At 39.3% G+C, this 14,524-nt stretch overlaps 2 protein-coding genes across 2 annotated transcripts in view; both read left to right on the forward strand.

The window, feature by feature from the left end:
- LRRK2 (leucine rich repeat kinase 2) overlaps nucleotides 1–2,296 on the forward strand; it is a 97,955-nt gene extending 95,659 nt beyond the window's left edge. Inside the window, 1 exon segment of the mRNA XM_042469621.1 lies at nucleotides 1,134–2,296. Within this exon segment, the coding sequence (XP_042325555.1) occupies nucleotides 1,134–1,255 (122 nt within the window). The 3' untranslated portion in view covers nucleotides 1,256–2,296.
- Nucleotides 2,297–5,742: 3,446 nt separating this feature from the next.
- The window catches only part of MUC19 (mucin 19, oligomeric), an 89,525-nt gene continuing 80,743 nt past the window's right edge, over nucleotides 5,743–14,524 (forward strand). The window contains exons 1-3 of the mRNA XM_042469622.1: nucleotides 5,743–5,789; nucleotides 9,008–9,063; nucleotides 10,655–10,723. Coding sequence (XP_042325556.1) covers nucleotides 5,743–5,789; nucleotides 9,008–9,063; nucleotides 10,655–10,723 — 172 coding nt within the window. The remainder of the gene's footprint in view (nucleotides 5,790–9,007; nucleotides 9,064–10,654; nucleotides 10,724–14,524) is intronic.

Here is a 14,524-nt window from a genome sequence, read left to right on the forward strand (position 1 = left end):
ATGACACAATACAAAAGAAGAAAGGGGAGAGGAAACTGAGACACCAATTCTAATAATTAAATAGTCACTCTTATTATTTACCTGCTAGAATGAAAGCTGTTCAGGGAGAGAAGGAGAAACTGAATTTACATCAGAACTGATGGAATGGTCTTGCTTCTGTCTTTTCCTTTGCAGCAGTATGAGTAGTAGTTTAAGCACTGAACTACGGAGATTATCAAGTGATAAAAAAGTATGGGAGAGAAACAGGACGCACTTGTCCCCATCACATGATTTTGAGAAGATTATCAGAGAAGGTCCTGCAGCATCACTTTCATCCTGTCCTCCTCCCGTCAGTGAAGTGGAATAGCCCCGTAACTTTTTATTGATGGGAAACTGCTGTCAATAAAAGTTACATGGCCATTCCACTTCACTAATGGGAGAAGGATGGGAGCAGTGCCATGGGATGTTGTCTGATAATCTTCCTGCAATTGCACGATAAGGACAGGAGCGTCCTGTTCTCTCCCATCCTTTTTTGCTGTCTGATAATCTTCTAGGACCCTGGAGACCAGGGTTGCATCTCCACTCAGCCATGGAAACCCATTGGGTGACCTTGGGCATATCACACTCCCTCAGCCTCAGAGGAAGGGAACAGCAAACCCCTCTGGACAAATCTTGGCAAGAAAGCCCTGTGATAGGTTTGCCTTAGGGTTACCATAATTCAGAAATGACTTGAAGTCACACAGCAGCAACAAAGTCTGATAGAATGGCTGCTGACAGGTAAACAGTTCACTGTTCATCCCTTCTTGAAAGACTGCTTCTCACTGATTATAGTCTGAGGATGTTTCTTATGTGAGTCAACTATGATACCTGCTGTGACTACAGATACCACAGAACTCTGAGGTGCTTAGCTGATTCTTGCCTACAGTATTCAATATTCAATGAAAAAGAAGTTTGGATGTAGTTATTCACCCCAGCTGAATATGCTGCCATTATGTCTTCTTTTCCTCTTTAATTATCTGTCTCTGACATAACCTTTCAAAAATGTACTAGCTATTAAATGTACCCCTTATGGATATTTCATCAGTTAAAAATGCTACAGAAACATTTTTGTTAAATATATTCAGCTGATCTTTTTTTTTTTAACTTATTCACAGGAATACGGTCATGTGTATCTGTATGGGACATTAATCTGCCACATGAAGTTCAAAACCTGAGAAAACATATTGAAATAAGAAGGGAATTAGCAGAGAAAATGAAGAGCTTTTCTTTGGATTAGCAGACAATTTGGCATGGGATCCCCTTAATTAGCTGGACGCTTATTTCAGGGTCCTTGTAAAGGGACGACTTGTACTGTCATCATTGAAGCATGCTGCAGGCATTCTTGTCAACATACATGGCAAATGGTTTTGCTTAGTATATAAAGAAGAAAAGTGGCAGTGCATTGTAAACTTGAGTTGCTGAAACTCAACTTATTTGGTTCATAATGTCAAGTATAGCACTCCTGAGGAATTTAGAGGGTTCTTCCTGCCTCTTTTTGTATAGTACTGTATTTATTTATTTGTATATAATTAAATGATAATTTGTATCCTTTGTAGCTTTTTTAAAGGGCTATTACATTAATGAAGGCATGTTGTAAAGCTGTATAACTCTAAATGCAGTAGTCAAACAGGTAACGTATACAGTATTATTAGTTTTATACATCGCTGAATACTGCATTCTAAATTCTTCTGTAAATACAGTAGTTTCATTCCAGTATGTTTGCTTGCTGTTTCTGGTGCATCCAGTTAATAGTTAAGTGCCAACAATATGTATCAGTATATATTAATGAATATATACTGTTTCAAGCACTTTAAATTTTTGTGAAAGTAATATTTATGTGATTCTCAGTTGAAATATCCCAGTTGTAATGCTTCTCCCCTCCATCTAAACTCATGACCACCAAATTTGATCTAATCCTAATATTCTCAGGATCAGAGTGATATAATATTCCCTCTAATAATATTTACCTTTTGCCTCTAACAAGCTGGAATGTAAAGAAAAATTGAAACCACTAATTATCTTGATGGCAGTGTCATATAAGATAAGATGTTTCCATAGAATGCCTTATACTGTACATTTAAATAACCCTTTTCTCCCAAGTAAATGATGGAGATGCTGAGACCATTGTCTTTTTCTTTGTAACATAATGGTTGTATTTCGAAGTCCCTGATTATGAAATGCTTTTTTAAATGGCTGCTCTTACTCTGCTACAAGTTTTCTATTTATATGGGAATTTATAATTGTAAAACTGCATGACCAATATGTAATAAAATTTATATCTTTCATACAAGACAGTTATTTTTTTTAAATCACTTCTGACAGCCTTTATAGATAAAGTGTTGGTTTTACATGCCATGCTTAGAAGTTTTAAACTGAGTAATCCATTTTGTTCAAATGAAAGTGTTCTCATAATAATTATTAGATTACTGAGATAAGGTATGTGCAGCACTTGGAACACTCATAGACAGCTATGGATTAGATCTTGGATCCAGACTTTTCCCAGGAAACCAACAAAAATAAATGGGATATAAATTACTAGTGATTAATTCTCACTGAATTACCATCCAACCCTAAATATTAAGCATATACTGATATTATCTCGCTGTTATATAAACCCAACTCCTTTTTCTTAGGTTATTTGAGACAATTTCCAGAAGAAGAGAAATAAGAAGCAGGAAGGATTTCTAACAGACTATTCTGAATACAAAATTACTTCTATTTTGAGATGAAATCTTTGGTTTAAAAGTTCTACTGTAAATAAAGGTTTGTTTTGCTGTTACCTGCCTCGATCCTCAAAAAGAGAGAGGCGGGATATAAATAAATATTTTATTATTATTTATTGTTGTTAAAGCAAAAAATCTACTCCACCAGAACACATTTCAAAACAGCACTTGAAGGGACCATAAATCATGAAGAGTTAAATTATTCTTCACAGGGACTCTGGTAGTTTTACATCTCCCACTTCTTACAATCTATATGGTTCTAGTTTATGGTGGCAAGTGGAGTTCACAGGAGTGAGTTGGATTATTCATTTATTTCAATTTGTGGGGGATTTGAGATGCCAAGAGAAACGCTCAGAGTTTGGAGGTTTGTAAAGTGATTAGAGACTTTGTAGTTCAGTGTGTATCCCCGGAGAAAAGACTATGTAGGAGGCATAGGGGATATTTCTTAGCCAAGGTTTTTCCTTGTAGTTTCCTCAGCAGTGTTCCCCAAAGAACTGCCATAACTACCTCTCACTTCACTATAGGCTATGATTCTCATGTTTGCACTGGTGATTTGCATGGCATGGTCACACATTCCTAAAAACCTTCAACTGTTCCTAACAGGCCACCTACAAAGAGGCACGCTGTGTTCTTAACTGTGGGGGAGAGTGGAAGGGAACAAGGTGGAAATGCTTTGATTTCCAGTGCAGTGAGGACCTTGTGGGAAGAATCACCTAGCCAACATGTTCCCCACCTTGCATGTATTCTGTTGGTTCCTCCTCTTGCCAGATAAATGCAGCCTGTTCCACATTTTCTTGACTCTTTCTAAAGTATCTGTTCTTCATCTCTCTCACCATGGATCCTATTACTCTTCCATCCATTCTCCATAGCTCTCTCGTAGAGTTCCACAACACCATTCTCTTGGTCTATTCTCAGCCCTTCTAAGCTGTGCTGTGTATCTAGTGCAAACAGGGAACTGAGAGATATCCAAAAACATCTCCTTCATATGTACACAAGTTTTAGAGCCTCTACAACAAAGGTAGGGCAACTGCAGACTTCCAAATGTTGTTGGACTGCAACGCCCATCAATCCTAGCCAGCATAGTCAGAGGTGAGTAACTGTGCGGGTGCAGACCAACCACATTTGTCAACCCACAGTTTCCCACCCTGGTGTATAAAATGGTGGGTGCTAGTAGCTGTAAGTCATGAAATATCAATGAATTTCTCAAAAGAGGAACATAGAGCTATTAATGTAAAATGTTAATGTAATGTAAAAATAATATCAGAATATTGAAGAACATTTTTGAACACAAGAAAACTAAGGCGGGATACAGACCGCCCAAAAAGGGCGGTCTGCCACCACCTCCATTTCCGCCGGCGGGAAGCCTCAGCTGCCAAACGGCGGTTCTTTTTCCCAGTGACGTTCTTTTTGCGTCGCGCTTGTGACGCCCAAGTGTGCAAATGGTGCACTTGTGACATCGCAAGTGCAACGGGACATGCGGACACTATGCGTCTGTCGCATCAAAATGGCGGCGCCCGTGTGTACAGAGCGTCGCCATTTTGACGCCCCCGTCACATGCTAGGGGTGAGGCCGGTATGGATGGTGTGTCCTCAGCCAACCCCTAGCATGTGACGGGGGCGGCACAAAGGCCCATCTAAATCGGGCCTAAGTTATCCCCTTTTTGCTCAAATACTACTCTATTAATCTGCTTTTTCCATGTCACCAATAAGCTACACCTTCCACTGTTCCATACTCACTGTACTGTAAATGTAGTTATTTAAAATAATACTTGTGGCAAGAGTGCTTTGTGCTATGTGACCACCAAATACTTGAGAGATTTCATCCTGATCCTCTACAATTCAGAGTATACTTCAGGGACATTGGGAGATTTGCACATGTGCAATTTATTATATTGATTCATTTTAAAAGGTCCTCCAGAAAACAGTTCAAAGTTGACAAATGTCTGCAACCAATATTCAGTGACCAGGAAGGCAATCTTCTGCAGATTTGCTTATATATATATATATATATATATATATATATATATATATATATTAAAACCATTAAAAATAACAAAATTGTTATTGTTATATATTGAAGTATAATTGAAATGAAATATCATAACGTATCTTCTTTATATCCTGTTTAACCAAAAAGAAATCACTGCTGCTAAATGTTTGTCGCTACTTCCTTTCAAGTTGCTCTAACCATTCTTTGTCTTTTATTCCTCTGAGGTTTCTCTTACATCCTCTGCATATTTGTGACTTATATTCTGGTCCCAAGCATTTCAGATAAGTGAGACTCAACCTGTAACAATAAATACAATGAGAGACTAAGGCCATTTGAGCCCTCAATGGCACACTTTGGACATCTTGGGCATAACCTGGCATTTGAATACAACCCCATGATTGGTTCAGTTCCTTGCCTCTCCAGCTAAAAAGATCTTGGGCTGTGGTTGTGGAAGAGATTGCTGCTAATATTTATGGAGGACACAAAAATATACAATACTGGACTTCCTGGATTCAGGGTCTGACTCCAAGTAAGCCAGTTTGATAAGTTTATACAACATTTCAGCACCATAAACAGAATTTTTAAAAGTTTTCTGGTGAAAAGAAGTTCCTGAAAGTGTCAGACCAAGTGTTTGATGTTCCTATTTTGTTATTTTTAATTCATTTTATTGCATTTCCAAGAGTTTTGAGGCTCAGAACATGATCAGAGGAAAAGTACGCTGTAGCACTGGCATGCCACCAACGTCTGACAGGACAATGATGAATTGGAAGCACCTGTGCACTTCTTGAGTTAGTCCTAGGAAAATACCACCAACCTTTTACGGTTTTCAGTAAGGATGAAACAAACCCATTTTGCTGCAGGCAACTTAGTTATTTGCTCATGGAAGACAGCCCACCAGGGAAATGAAAAGGCAAAAGGTGGGGAGTATGAGTTTATAAAAAGCTAAGCAAAGCAGAACTATCAGTCATTTTGAAAGTAGCTTCCATTTTGGTCCCTTAGTCATCATTATGAAATGGCCATTCTTGTGCCTAGTTCTGGCATTCAGTGGACATGTCCAAGGTAAGGAAATTGGCTGGAAATGTATTTGTGTGATAACTTTAATCACTTGGGAGTTTTCACTATTTGTTTGGCAATTCCTCCTGCATTGAAAGCTTGTTTAACGGGCTTCAGAGACCTTTAGGCCTCTTGAATTTTTGGACAACTCCTAAAACGCATTATCACTGGCCATTTTGGCTGAGTTTTAGTATATAATAATATTTATTATTATTATTATTTATTTATTTATTTATTTATACTTCACTCTTCAGCCAAAATGCTATCAGAGCAGCTTACAAATTGTTAATTAGACATTTTCCTGAACACATGGAAGGTCAAAGGTTCCCTACTACAATACTAGATAAACATGGTCGTTATCAGTGGTCTATCAGCAGGCTTAGGTTCTTACAAGAGTGATATAAAGCAAAAAGGAGCTGTTTGCCCTTAAGCACAACCAGTGAATTTGGGTATAGCTTAGCTCAAATGACTTTAGAAAGTGTTTCATTGAAATGCATAATCATGTCTTAAGGCCACCATAGGAACAGACCCATTTCAGCACTAGCACTAGGGACTAGAGACATCAGCCTCAAATCCAAGGGAAATGTCAGGGATTGACTGTTGTGGCCTTCCCAAACTATTGAACTACAGCTGGCATCATCTCTGACTGTTCATCAGGCTAAAAGGGGCTGATAGCAGTTGGAATCCCACAAGATTTGGAGGGCCACATTTTCTCTGTCACATTTAGACCATCTTTCAATAGTTAACTTTCAATACATAACGCTTGACCTACAATCAGTCTGTATTTTAATATTGCTTTGCAAAAGGCAAGGGAAGATAAACTTTTATCAGAAGCTAGGCTGGTGGTGATGAGGAGCAGGAGAACTTCAGTGGGCAGTACCTGTTCATTGGATATGCAGTTTTGCGAGACCATTGATTCAGAATTCAGATGCAACGACAAAATGTATTTGTATGGCAATGGTCTTGCATGGATTTAAATCAAGATTTTTTTTAAAAAAATAACTAACTAAAAGGATTTGATTCTGGTATAGCTTTTTGGTATTGTGTTTTTAATGTTATTCTACTGTAAGTTGTTTTTACAGTCATCTTATTTGGTATATAGTTCACCATTCAGTGTGAATTTAAAAACATACTAGCTCTGCTGATAATTGCTGATGGCTATTTTCTGATTCAAGCAATGTCCTTGATTCTTCTCCAGTCAGAGACTGGTGTCTCTGTATGGTGATGTTCATTCACACCAGAATCCAGACACTTCAATAAGGCTGTTTGAACATCACAGTGCCAATGAATATGCTTATTCTGACGTGGTGTTACAGCCTCATTGTCTGAATATGGAAAACTCCTTACTCAGCTTAGTGAATAAGGGAGACTTACATCCCTAAAGTCCTTAAACATTTTTTATTAACTAACCATTTGAAACAAGACCATTTGCTCCCATGGATTTTTTAAAAAATTATATTAGCAGTTTTCTGTAATCCACTGCTGCTCAAAGCGGTGGTCCATGGATTGGTGCTGGTCCCTGAGCTATTGGCTGCTGATACCTGGTGAGTTCCCAAGTAGCAAAGAAACAACTGTACCCAGTGGGCACAAATATGATGTTAATCCCTAGGGCATTGGGGGGAAAGTAATTGTTGGTGTCCCACAGCAATTCGCATGATATGCATTGCTCTTACTCTATGCAACTACATTAGGAATAAGATCTAGGTAAGTCATGCAGAACTGATGCTTTTCTGAATCAGAACAATCCTGTTACGGCTCAGATCCTAAGGTTATGTAGAGAGGGGTTGTCTTTGCTTTTGGTAATGATGTTTTTGTGTATTATGCCACACTAGGCTGGATTAAGACATGCTGAAGACTCCAGACATGAGTGGGAAAAGTGTGGCCCTGGGGCCAAATGTAGTCCTCAATTATTTTTTGTGGCCCTTGAACACCCCTGACTCCTTGGTCTGCCCCTTTGTATCAGCTTCTGGGAGTGGTGTGCCAAATTGTCTTAGGGTTACCCCAACACTATTTAACTTCAAAAATTACACCTTTTTTTGAAACCTAGGCCTTATCTGCACTGGCCAGGATACTTCGGGGAGCCTGGAGTATCCTGGACTCACATGGTGGCTGTCTGCATGGGCATCCCACTGATCTGCCTCATTCTGACCTCAGAACAAGCAATCCAAGGTCGCAGGAGACATGCCAGGCAGCTCAGTGGAATGCCCTGCAGGCAGCTATCCCAGCATGGGAATGGGGGGTTCCAGACTTTCCCAGAAGATTCAGAGCAAGTGTATTCTAAAAATGCAGTTTAAAGTTGTTATCCTCAGGTTATGGTGTGGAATGTGTCAGATATTGGCCAGATTATTCACACAGAACCAAGGTTTGGGCATGCATCATCTGAACTGGACAACACCAGGTGAAGGAATGGAATGGGTCTTCTGGACCATGCAGACAGGACCCTAGACTTCTGGCTGTTTCTGTACCACTCCCCAATATATTGTAGTCTGTGTGGGTTCAGAAGGCTCCCAACAGAAAATAGCCCAGACCCCCACATTTCCTATCCGTGCCCTCAGATGCATCAAGTTGAAGAGGCTCCATACCATCATAGAAAACAGTGTATTGTGTAAAACTTCAGTGTTGTACAGTACTTTTGAAGAAGGGAGAATGATCTGTGCTTTGTACAGTGAGGCCCTAAGCTTTAGCGGATGTGACCTGTGTGAAAATCCATTACTGATTACTGATCCATTGTTGTAGCACACCAGAGTGAATGAGGGTGAGCCTAGAGACAGAGCAAAGTCTAGTACAAATGCAGGTTTTGGGGTGGGACACAGGCCATCTGTGCTAAAACAGGTAATGGACTTTTAACTAACTGTAGTGATACTTCTCAGAGGCTGACCCTCTAGAACTTTTTTCATGTGAAAGCTCAGCTCGGTGTTTGTTTGAAACTATGTATGAACAATAAGTGTTAACCAGAAAGATATTGCAGACTCCTAGATCTCCCTTTGGATTTTACAGCCTTTGATTCAGCTGGAAATTCTAATTTGTGAATGTTTTTAATAGCTGGCTTTCTCTGCATAGCTCTAGTCTGGCTCATTTCGCAGATGCCAAATCACTGTTTAAAAGGCTGTCCTTTTTCACAAGGACTTCTCTGTACTGTATGTATCTTCTATTCTGCTGTGTTTTAATCTTGCACTGTTTTCATCTGGTTACTGGTCTTTGTGTTGCTGTGATCCATCTTTCAGGGATTTGTATCCTGAAAGCCAGGATGCAAACGACTTCAATGAAGGAATATTTCCAGGTAGAAGTTATGGGAAATGGCTGTTTACAACAACAACATTTTATTTATGGAAATATTCATTAACTGCTTCTTTGCCCAGCTGGCTCACAATGGAGTGTATAATAGGATATATACAATCATTTTTTTTTAAATTAACAAATTTAAAAGCCAATTTTAAAGCCTGTTTTTTTAAAACAAAGTCATACACAATAATATAGTTTTAACTGCCCAGCAGAAGCTGAATAAAGAAACTGCCGGCCTGACTTTCCTTGGGATGAGTGTATATTCAAATAAACTAGGGAATTTAATAAAATTTGTTTTAGATCACCTTCACATAAAGCACAGTGACTATGCAGTTGATAAAACAAAGAATATCTGACAACAAATTAAGTCAAACTTGTGTGAAATTATACCTGTCATTCAAATTATAGATCTATTTAAAATGAATAGGTAAATTAAAAGGCAATTCAAGAAAATGTTGATTGGTTGGAGCTGTTTTTGAAGCAGAAATAATGCTGTTGTCTACCCAGCTGATAAACCTTTCCTATGAGTTTAGTTGAACCTTTTAGCTGATTCCCATGCTATAGTCCGGGGGGGGGGGGGGGGGAGAAGAACAAACCCTATCTATGAAAAATTGCTCATTTGCAAACAAGAAAAGATTTGTGGATCTATTAGGTAATATTTGGAGAATTAAAACTTGAGAATCACTAGACTAGAGCTCTCTGGAAGAATCTGAAGTCCCTCGCCAAACTACAAATGCAAGGATTCCATAAGATGGAGTAAGGAATGTTAAATCAATATCAAACTGGTATAAGTTGAGGTTGCCATTACTCAAATGTATGCTTCCCAGTTTTGAAGCATTATTCTAATTATAAGATGTGAGAGGTGGGCTATGGTTATTTTTAATCCTTCTATTTACACTACAAGAAAATCTCAGCATTTCCATTTCCTTCCTTTGAAATATAATCCACAGCATCTGGTATTCATTTGTGGTTTCCCATCCAAGTGCTAAACAGGGCTAACCCAGCCTACCTTCCAACATCAGACAGGATCTAGTTCCTTTATGGTCTAGTTACTAAAGTGCTGTGCAGAAAACCTGTTTTTTTCAGGGCCAATCGTGAATATTTCCAAGTACCAGTAAGAATACAACTTTATCACATGGGAAGGAAGCACCAAAGTCCCATGGATAAATGGGGTTTAAATCTGGGAATAACTCACAAAAGCGGGATTGTTTTCAGACGACGACAGGCTAATTGAGCATTAACATGACATTAACCTGTGCAGAAAGTCGCAAAATCAAGCCGCTTTTTGCTTTTGGAAAAATGCAGCGCGATTTTGCCCACTTTCTGCACAGGTTATTGTTACATTAATGCTCAATTAGCCTGATGTGTCTGAAAACAATCCTGCTTTTGCAGGATATTCCCGGGATCTAAACCCCATTTATCCACAAGATGTGGAAGCTTTGCCTCCCATGTGATATGGTGCAACGTTTGAGGTTAAAAAAAAGACCAAGAAACACTGGGACATGAAATCCAAAAAGAAATAGAATCTTTATTAGGGTTTTCATGTTTCTCGTCTTCTTTTTTGCTTTGGTGTTATTGTTTCACTCTAGGATTAGTCAGCCTTGTTGATCTACAACTGCTGAAAAGCGATGAGTCAGAGAAAAACACAGTGCCAGAAGGTAAAATAACTTATTCCTTATGTTTCTGCCTCCCTAATTCAGTGCTGACACCATGGATTAACAATGGTTACATAACAGTATTGTTATCAAAGTCAGCCCTCCACATTTGTGGCTTTGACTTTTGGATTTGATTAATATGTTCTCTCTAGGACCTCCAGCACAACTGTGCCAGAAATTGACCACAAAGTCGTGATCTAAGAACTAGAAATTCCTAGAAAAAACACTTCTCTAGGCATATGCAGGTCTTCCAGCATGATTCTACAGTCAACTTCCAGTGAATGTTGGCCTTAGTTGCACTGGAGGACCTAGAAGATCCTAGATATGTATTCTCTTGGATAAAAAAAAAAGTTCTTTTTTAATTTGCATTTTCCCGCAGTTTCACAGGGGCCTTGCACCCCTAACCCTAGCAAATGTGGAGGATCCACTGTATGGTTGTCATTTCATCTTGCCTTCACCAATAAGAGAGTATGCAACGAAACTTTAATACCAGTCCTCTCTGTTCCTGAGCAATTATTCAGGTTCCCTTAATCAAAGAAAGAATGATGAGGGTGTTTATCACCTTCTATTAATATGTATCCTATCTTATAGTATCATAATGTTTTCAGATATTATCTCCAGTATCAGAGTGTGCTGAAATCTGCCTCATATTTCTACCCTTCCAGATTAGGAGCTGTGCTCCAGTAGCAATGTGGCTCATGATTCTTTTCAAGGCCTTTTCATTTGCTTTAGCGAATTCTCAGCATCTACAATTTAGCAGTGTCTTTTCTCCTTCTAGCTGGATTTTCCACCAGACAGTCCCATTGACCTAATTTCTGAAAAAGTGTAACCTGTCTCAAAGATTTTAGCCATCTGGGTTATTTTACTTTACGAAGCAAAAATAGTGTTTCAGTTGTAAATATTGACAGTTCTGGAAGCTGCAAAATGGGTCTTCAGACACGGCATGCAATCCAGGGGCCATACATTGCCACATCTGATGTGGAGAGAAACCATAAATCCCATGTTACTGGAGCAGGGGTTCATTACCTTTTTATCAAAAGGTGAGAGGAGAATTGGGCAACAATTCTTTATTTTCCTCAACAATTTCAGGCCCCCTCAATGAAATTATAATTTAAAAAGATAAGTGAAAGATTTTATTCCAATTTCATACATGTCTTGATGAAAGCCCCACAGCTAGGCGAATCATAATACTGATATTATTTTGAGTGTCAAAAGTAATATTTTGAGAATATTACAAAAGAGTTCTGTAAGAAGTTTATATGATTATGCAAGGGAGCATAAATTTCAATATTTTCACAGATGAAAGTCTGTAGTTTTCACAGATGAGACACCTGTGGCCATGGAACATCACAGTGTGGTCCAAATGGCAAGTATAGACAAACTAGGAGAGGTTGCAGCAGTTCGTTTTTACCTGAGCCTCCTGGGAAGGACAAGATACCCCCCTCCTCTCCCCCATGTAGAGTGAATTGAATGCAAACTATTTTGCACTTTGGACTCAGTTTGCAGCAATAGAATTAAAGTGAGAACAAAGGGAAAACTCAAAAAGCGAGACAACAGAAGATTAATCAGGGCTGTCCCTGCCAAATTGGGACAGTTGGAGGGTATAATGGAGTGATAAATCGCACGGGTCCACAGCTTGAGCCTGGTTGCAATTTATAATGTCTCAGTCTGGAAGATCTGTATGAGTACTTTTATATTTCTTTTAATCCTTGTATTACAGCAGCAATATCTCAGCATTTCCTGTTTTTCCTATTTCAGCTCAGCAGTACTTTCTCTTGTCCCTCTTGTTGGATTTGTCACAGTTCCTGACAGGATGTAATTTGCCTCCCCCATGTCAAATGATCTGGATTTTTTAAAGATAGTTCATTTTAAGGGGAGTCAAAAGGCCTCTGACAATTCACTATTCTTCCAAACACTTCACTGACATAAGTGGCAGAACATTTTGCAGCACAGCCCTTATAAGTTGTTAAGAGCAGTGCGCTGGGTTTAATGGTTTTGGGGGAAAGCTCTTCCAGGCACTAACTCTGTGCAGAATCTTACAGGCTGAAGGTTTTTAAAATGGACAGTTAACCAGAGTAGCTCCCCCTGCAATGAAAACTAGATTGAGAACAGACTTTTTTTTTTCTTTACTAAAAAGACAGAAAAACATAGCAGTAGAAAACAACAGAATGGTCTGTTTCACAAAGTAAATGATGGGGGAAATGACTAATAGCTGATCAATTTACAGGGGCTAGAGAGGTGTAGTCAAGTTTAAGGGACTACAGACCAACGCACACACAAGGTTTCACCCTCCAGTGTGAAGAAGACTCTGTCTCTGTGACTCTGGGTTTGTCTGTGTCTCTCCTGCTGCTTTGCTGTTTTCCCTATATTTAATCTTTTCCTAGCTTGGGGGCTGTCACCTGGAGTGGGAAAAATATGTCTTGTTCTATGTAGGGTTGAAAAAACAAAACAAAAATATGCTTAAAGTGATGGGTTAAAAGCTTGTGTCTCATGTGCAAAAGGGCATAGGTGAACATGCCCTCTGCACACCAATAATGACTCTTTGATGATGGGAAGTTGAGAACAATTGAGCTGCATACATGAGATGAAGCCAATGAAGAATGGATATTTACCCCCTTTGAAACTCAGAAAGGGTTGCCTACGATCTCTGGAAACTGTACAGAACCTTACAATGGTGTGTGTGTGTGTGTGTGTGTGTGTGTGTGTGTACCTGTCTGAGCCACTTTGGCACAGTATCCATTCACTGAAGATAAACAAGACAGTTAAGCAGAATAATGAACACATTATTGAGACCATTACTTTGTTGGGCCAGCGGGGATTCTAGTTTGTACTTCAGAATGGAACTTGACTTTTTCTAAGATGGACAAGGATCCAGGCTCTCTTGTCCTACCTTCCACCATGCCTTCTTCCAATGTGTGCAGACTCTGGTCAGCTGCATCAGGTTCTAATCATATTTTTTTAAGCATATGTAACTCCTTCCTGATTTCTGATTGTAGTATCCCTAACATGGCTAGTCTAGCTACCAAATCCCTGTGCAGAATACCTGTTTGTAGAGCAAATCTACACAAACAAAGGTTAGCAGGAACCTTGGAAATACAGGCCTTGCTTCAGTACTTCTAACCCCACCCCATTTGTGTTTCGGGGGTTTCCAGTCCAAGCAGCTCTCTAGATTTGGTTTATCTTCAATCTCTCTTCCATTTCTACAAGTTATGAGCATACATTTTAGTTACTGCACACCACTGATGTGTGATCTGCCTGTCTGAATCATATACAATCATCCTTTCTTTCTACAGATTTTGCATCCAATGATGCAACTATCCACACTTTGAAAATATTTTTTAAAAATCCAGGAAGTAAAGCTTGCTTTTGCCATTTTATATAAGGGACACCATTTTGCTATTTCATTTTATATCATGGGACTTGAGCAAATATCTCATATCACTAAAAACACTAATGGAAAGGGCAATACACAGACAGAGGCACTAGCCCTTTTCTTCTTAGGCACAGAAACAAAGGAAGGGGCCTAGTGTATCAGAGGAAATGGATCTTCTGACATTTTTCCTTGGCAGTCTCTTCTTCTCCACCTCCAAAGAGAGGGACACAGTAAATGGCAGAACAACAATAATCCTGAATTGTGGGTTCTGCTCCACTGCACCTAAGAAAGAACTATGAGAGGAGAATTAGGTACCCTATGGCGCGTTACAAAGTGCCCAAGAAGGGTGCTTTGCCGCCGCCGCCATTTGCTACATCTGGGATCCGCAGTGGCCAAACTGCGCAGTTCCCGGGCACAGCAAGAAAGAAGCG

Source organism: Sceloporus undulatus, chromosome 5 (genome assembly GCF_019175285.1).
Source record: "Sceloporus undulatus isolate JIND9_A2432 ecotype Alabama chromosome 5, SceUnd_v1.1, whole genome shotgun sequence".
NCBI classification, from domain to species: Eukaryota; Metazoa; Chordata; class Lepidosauria; order Squamata; family Phrynosomatidae; genus Sceloporus; species Sceloporus undulatus.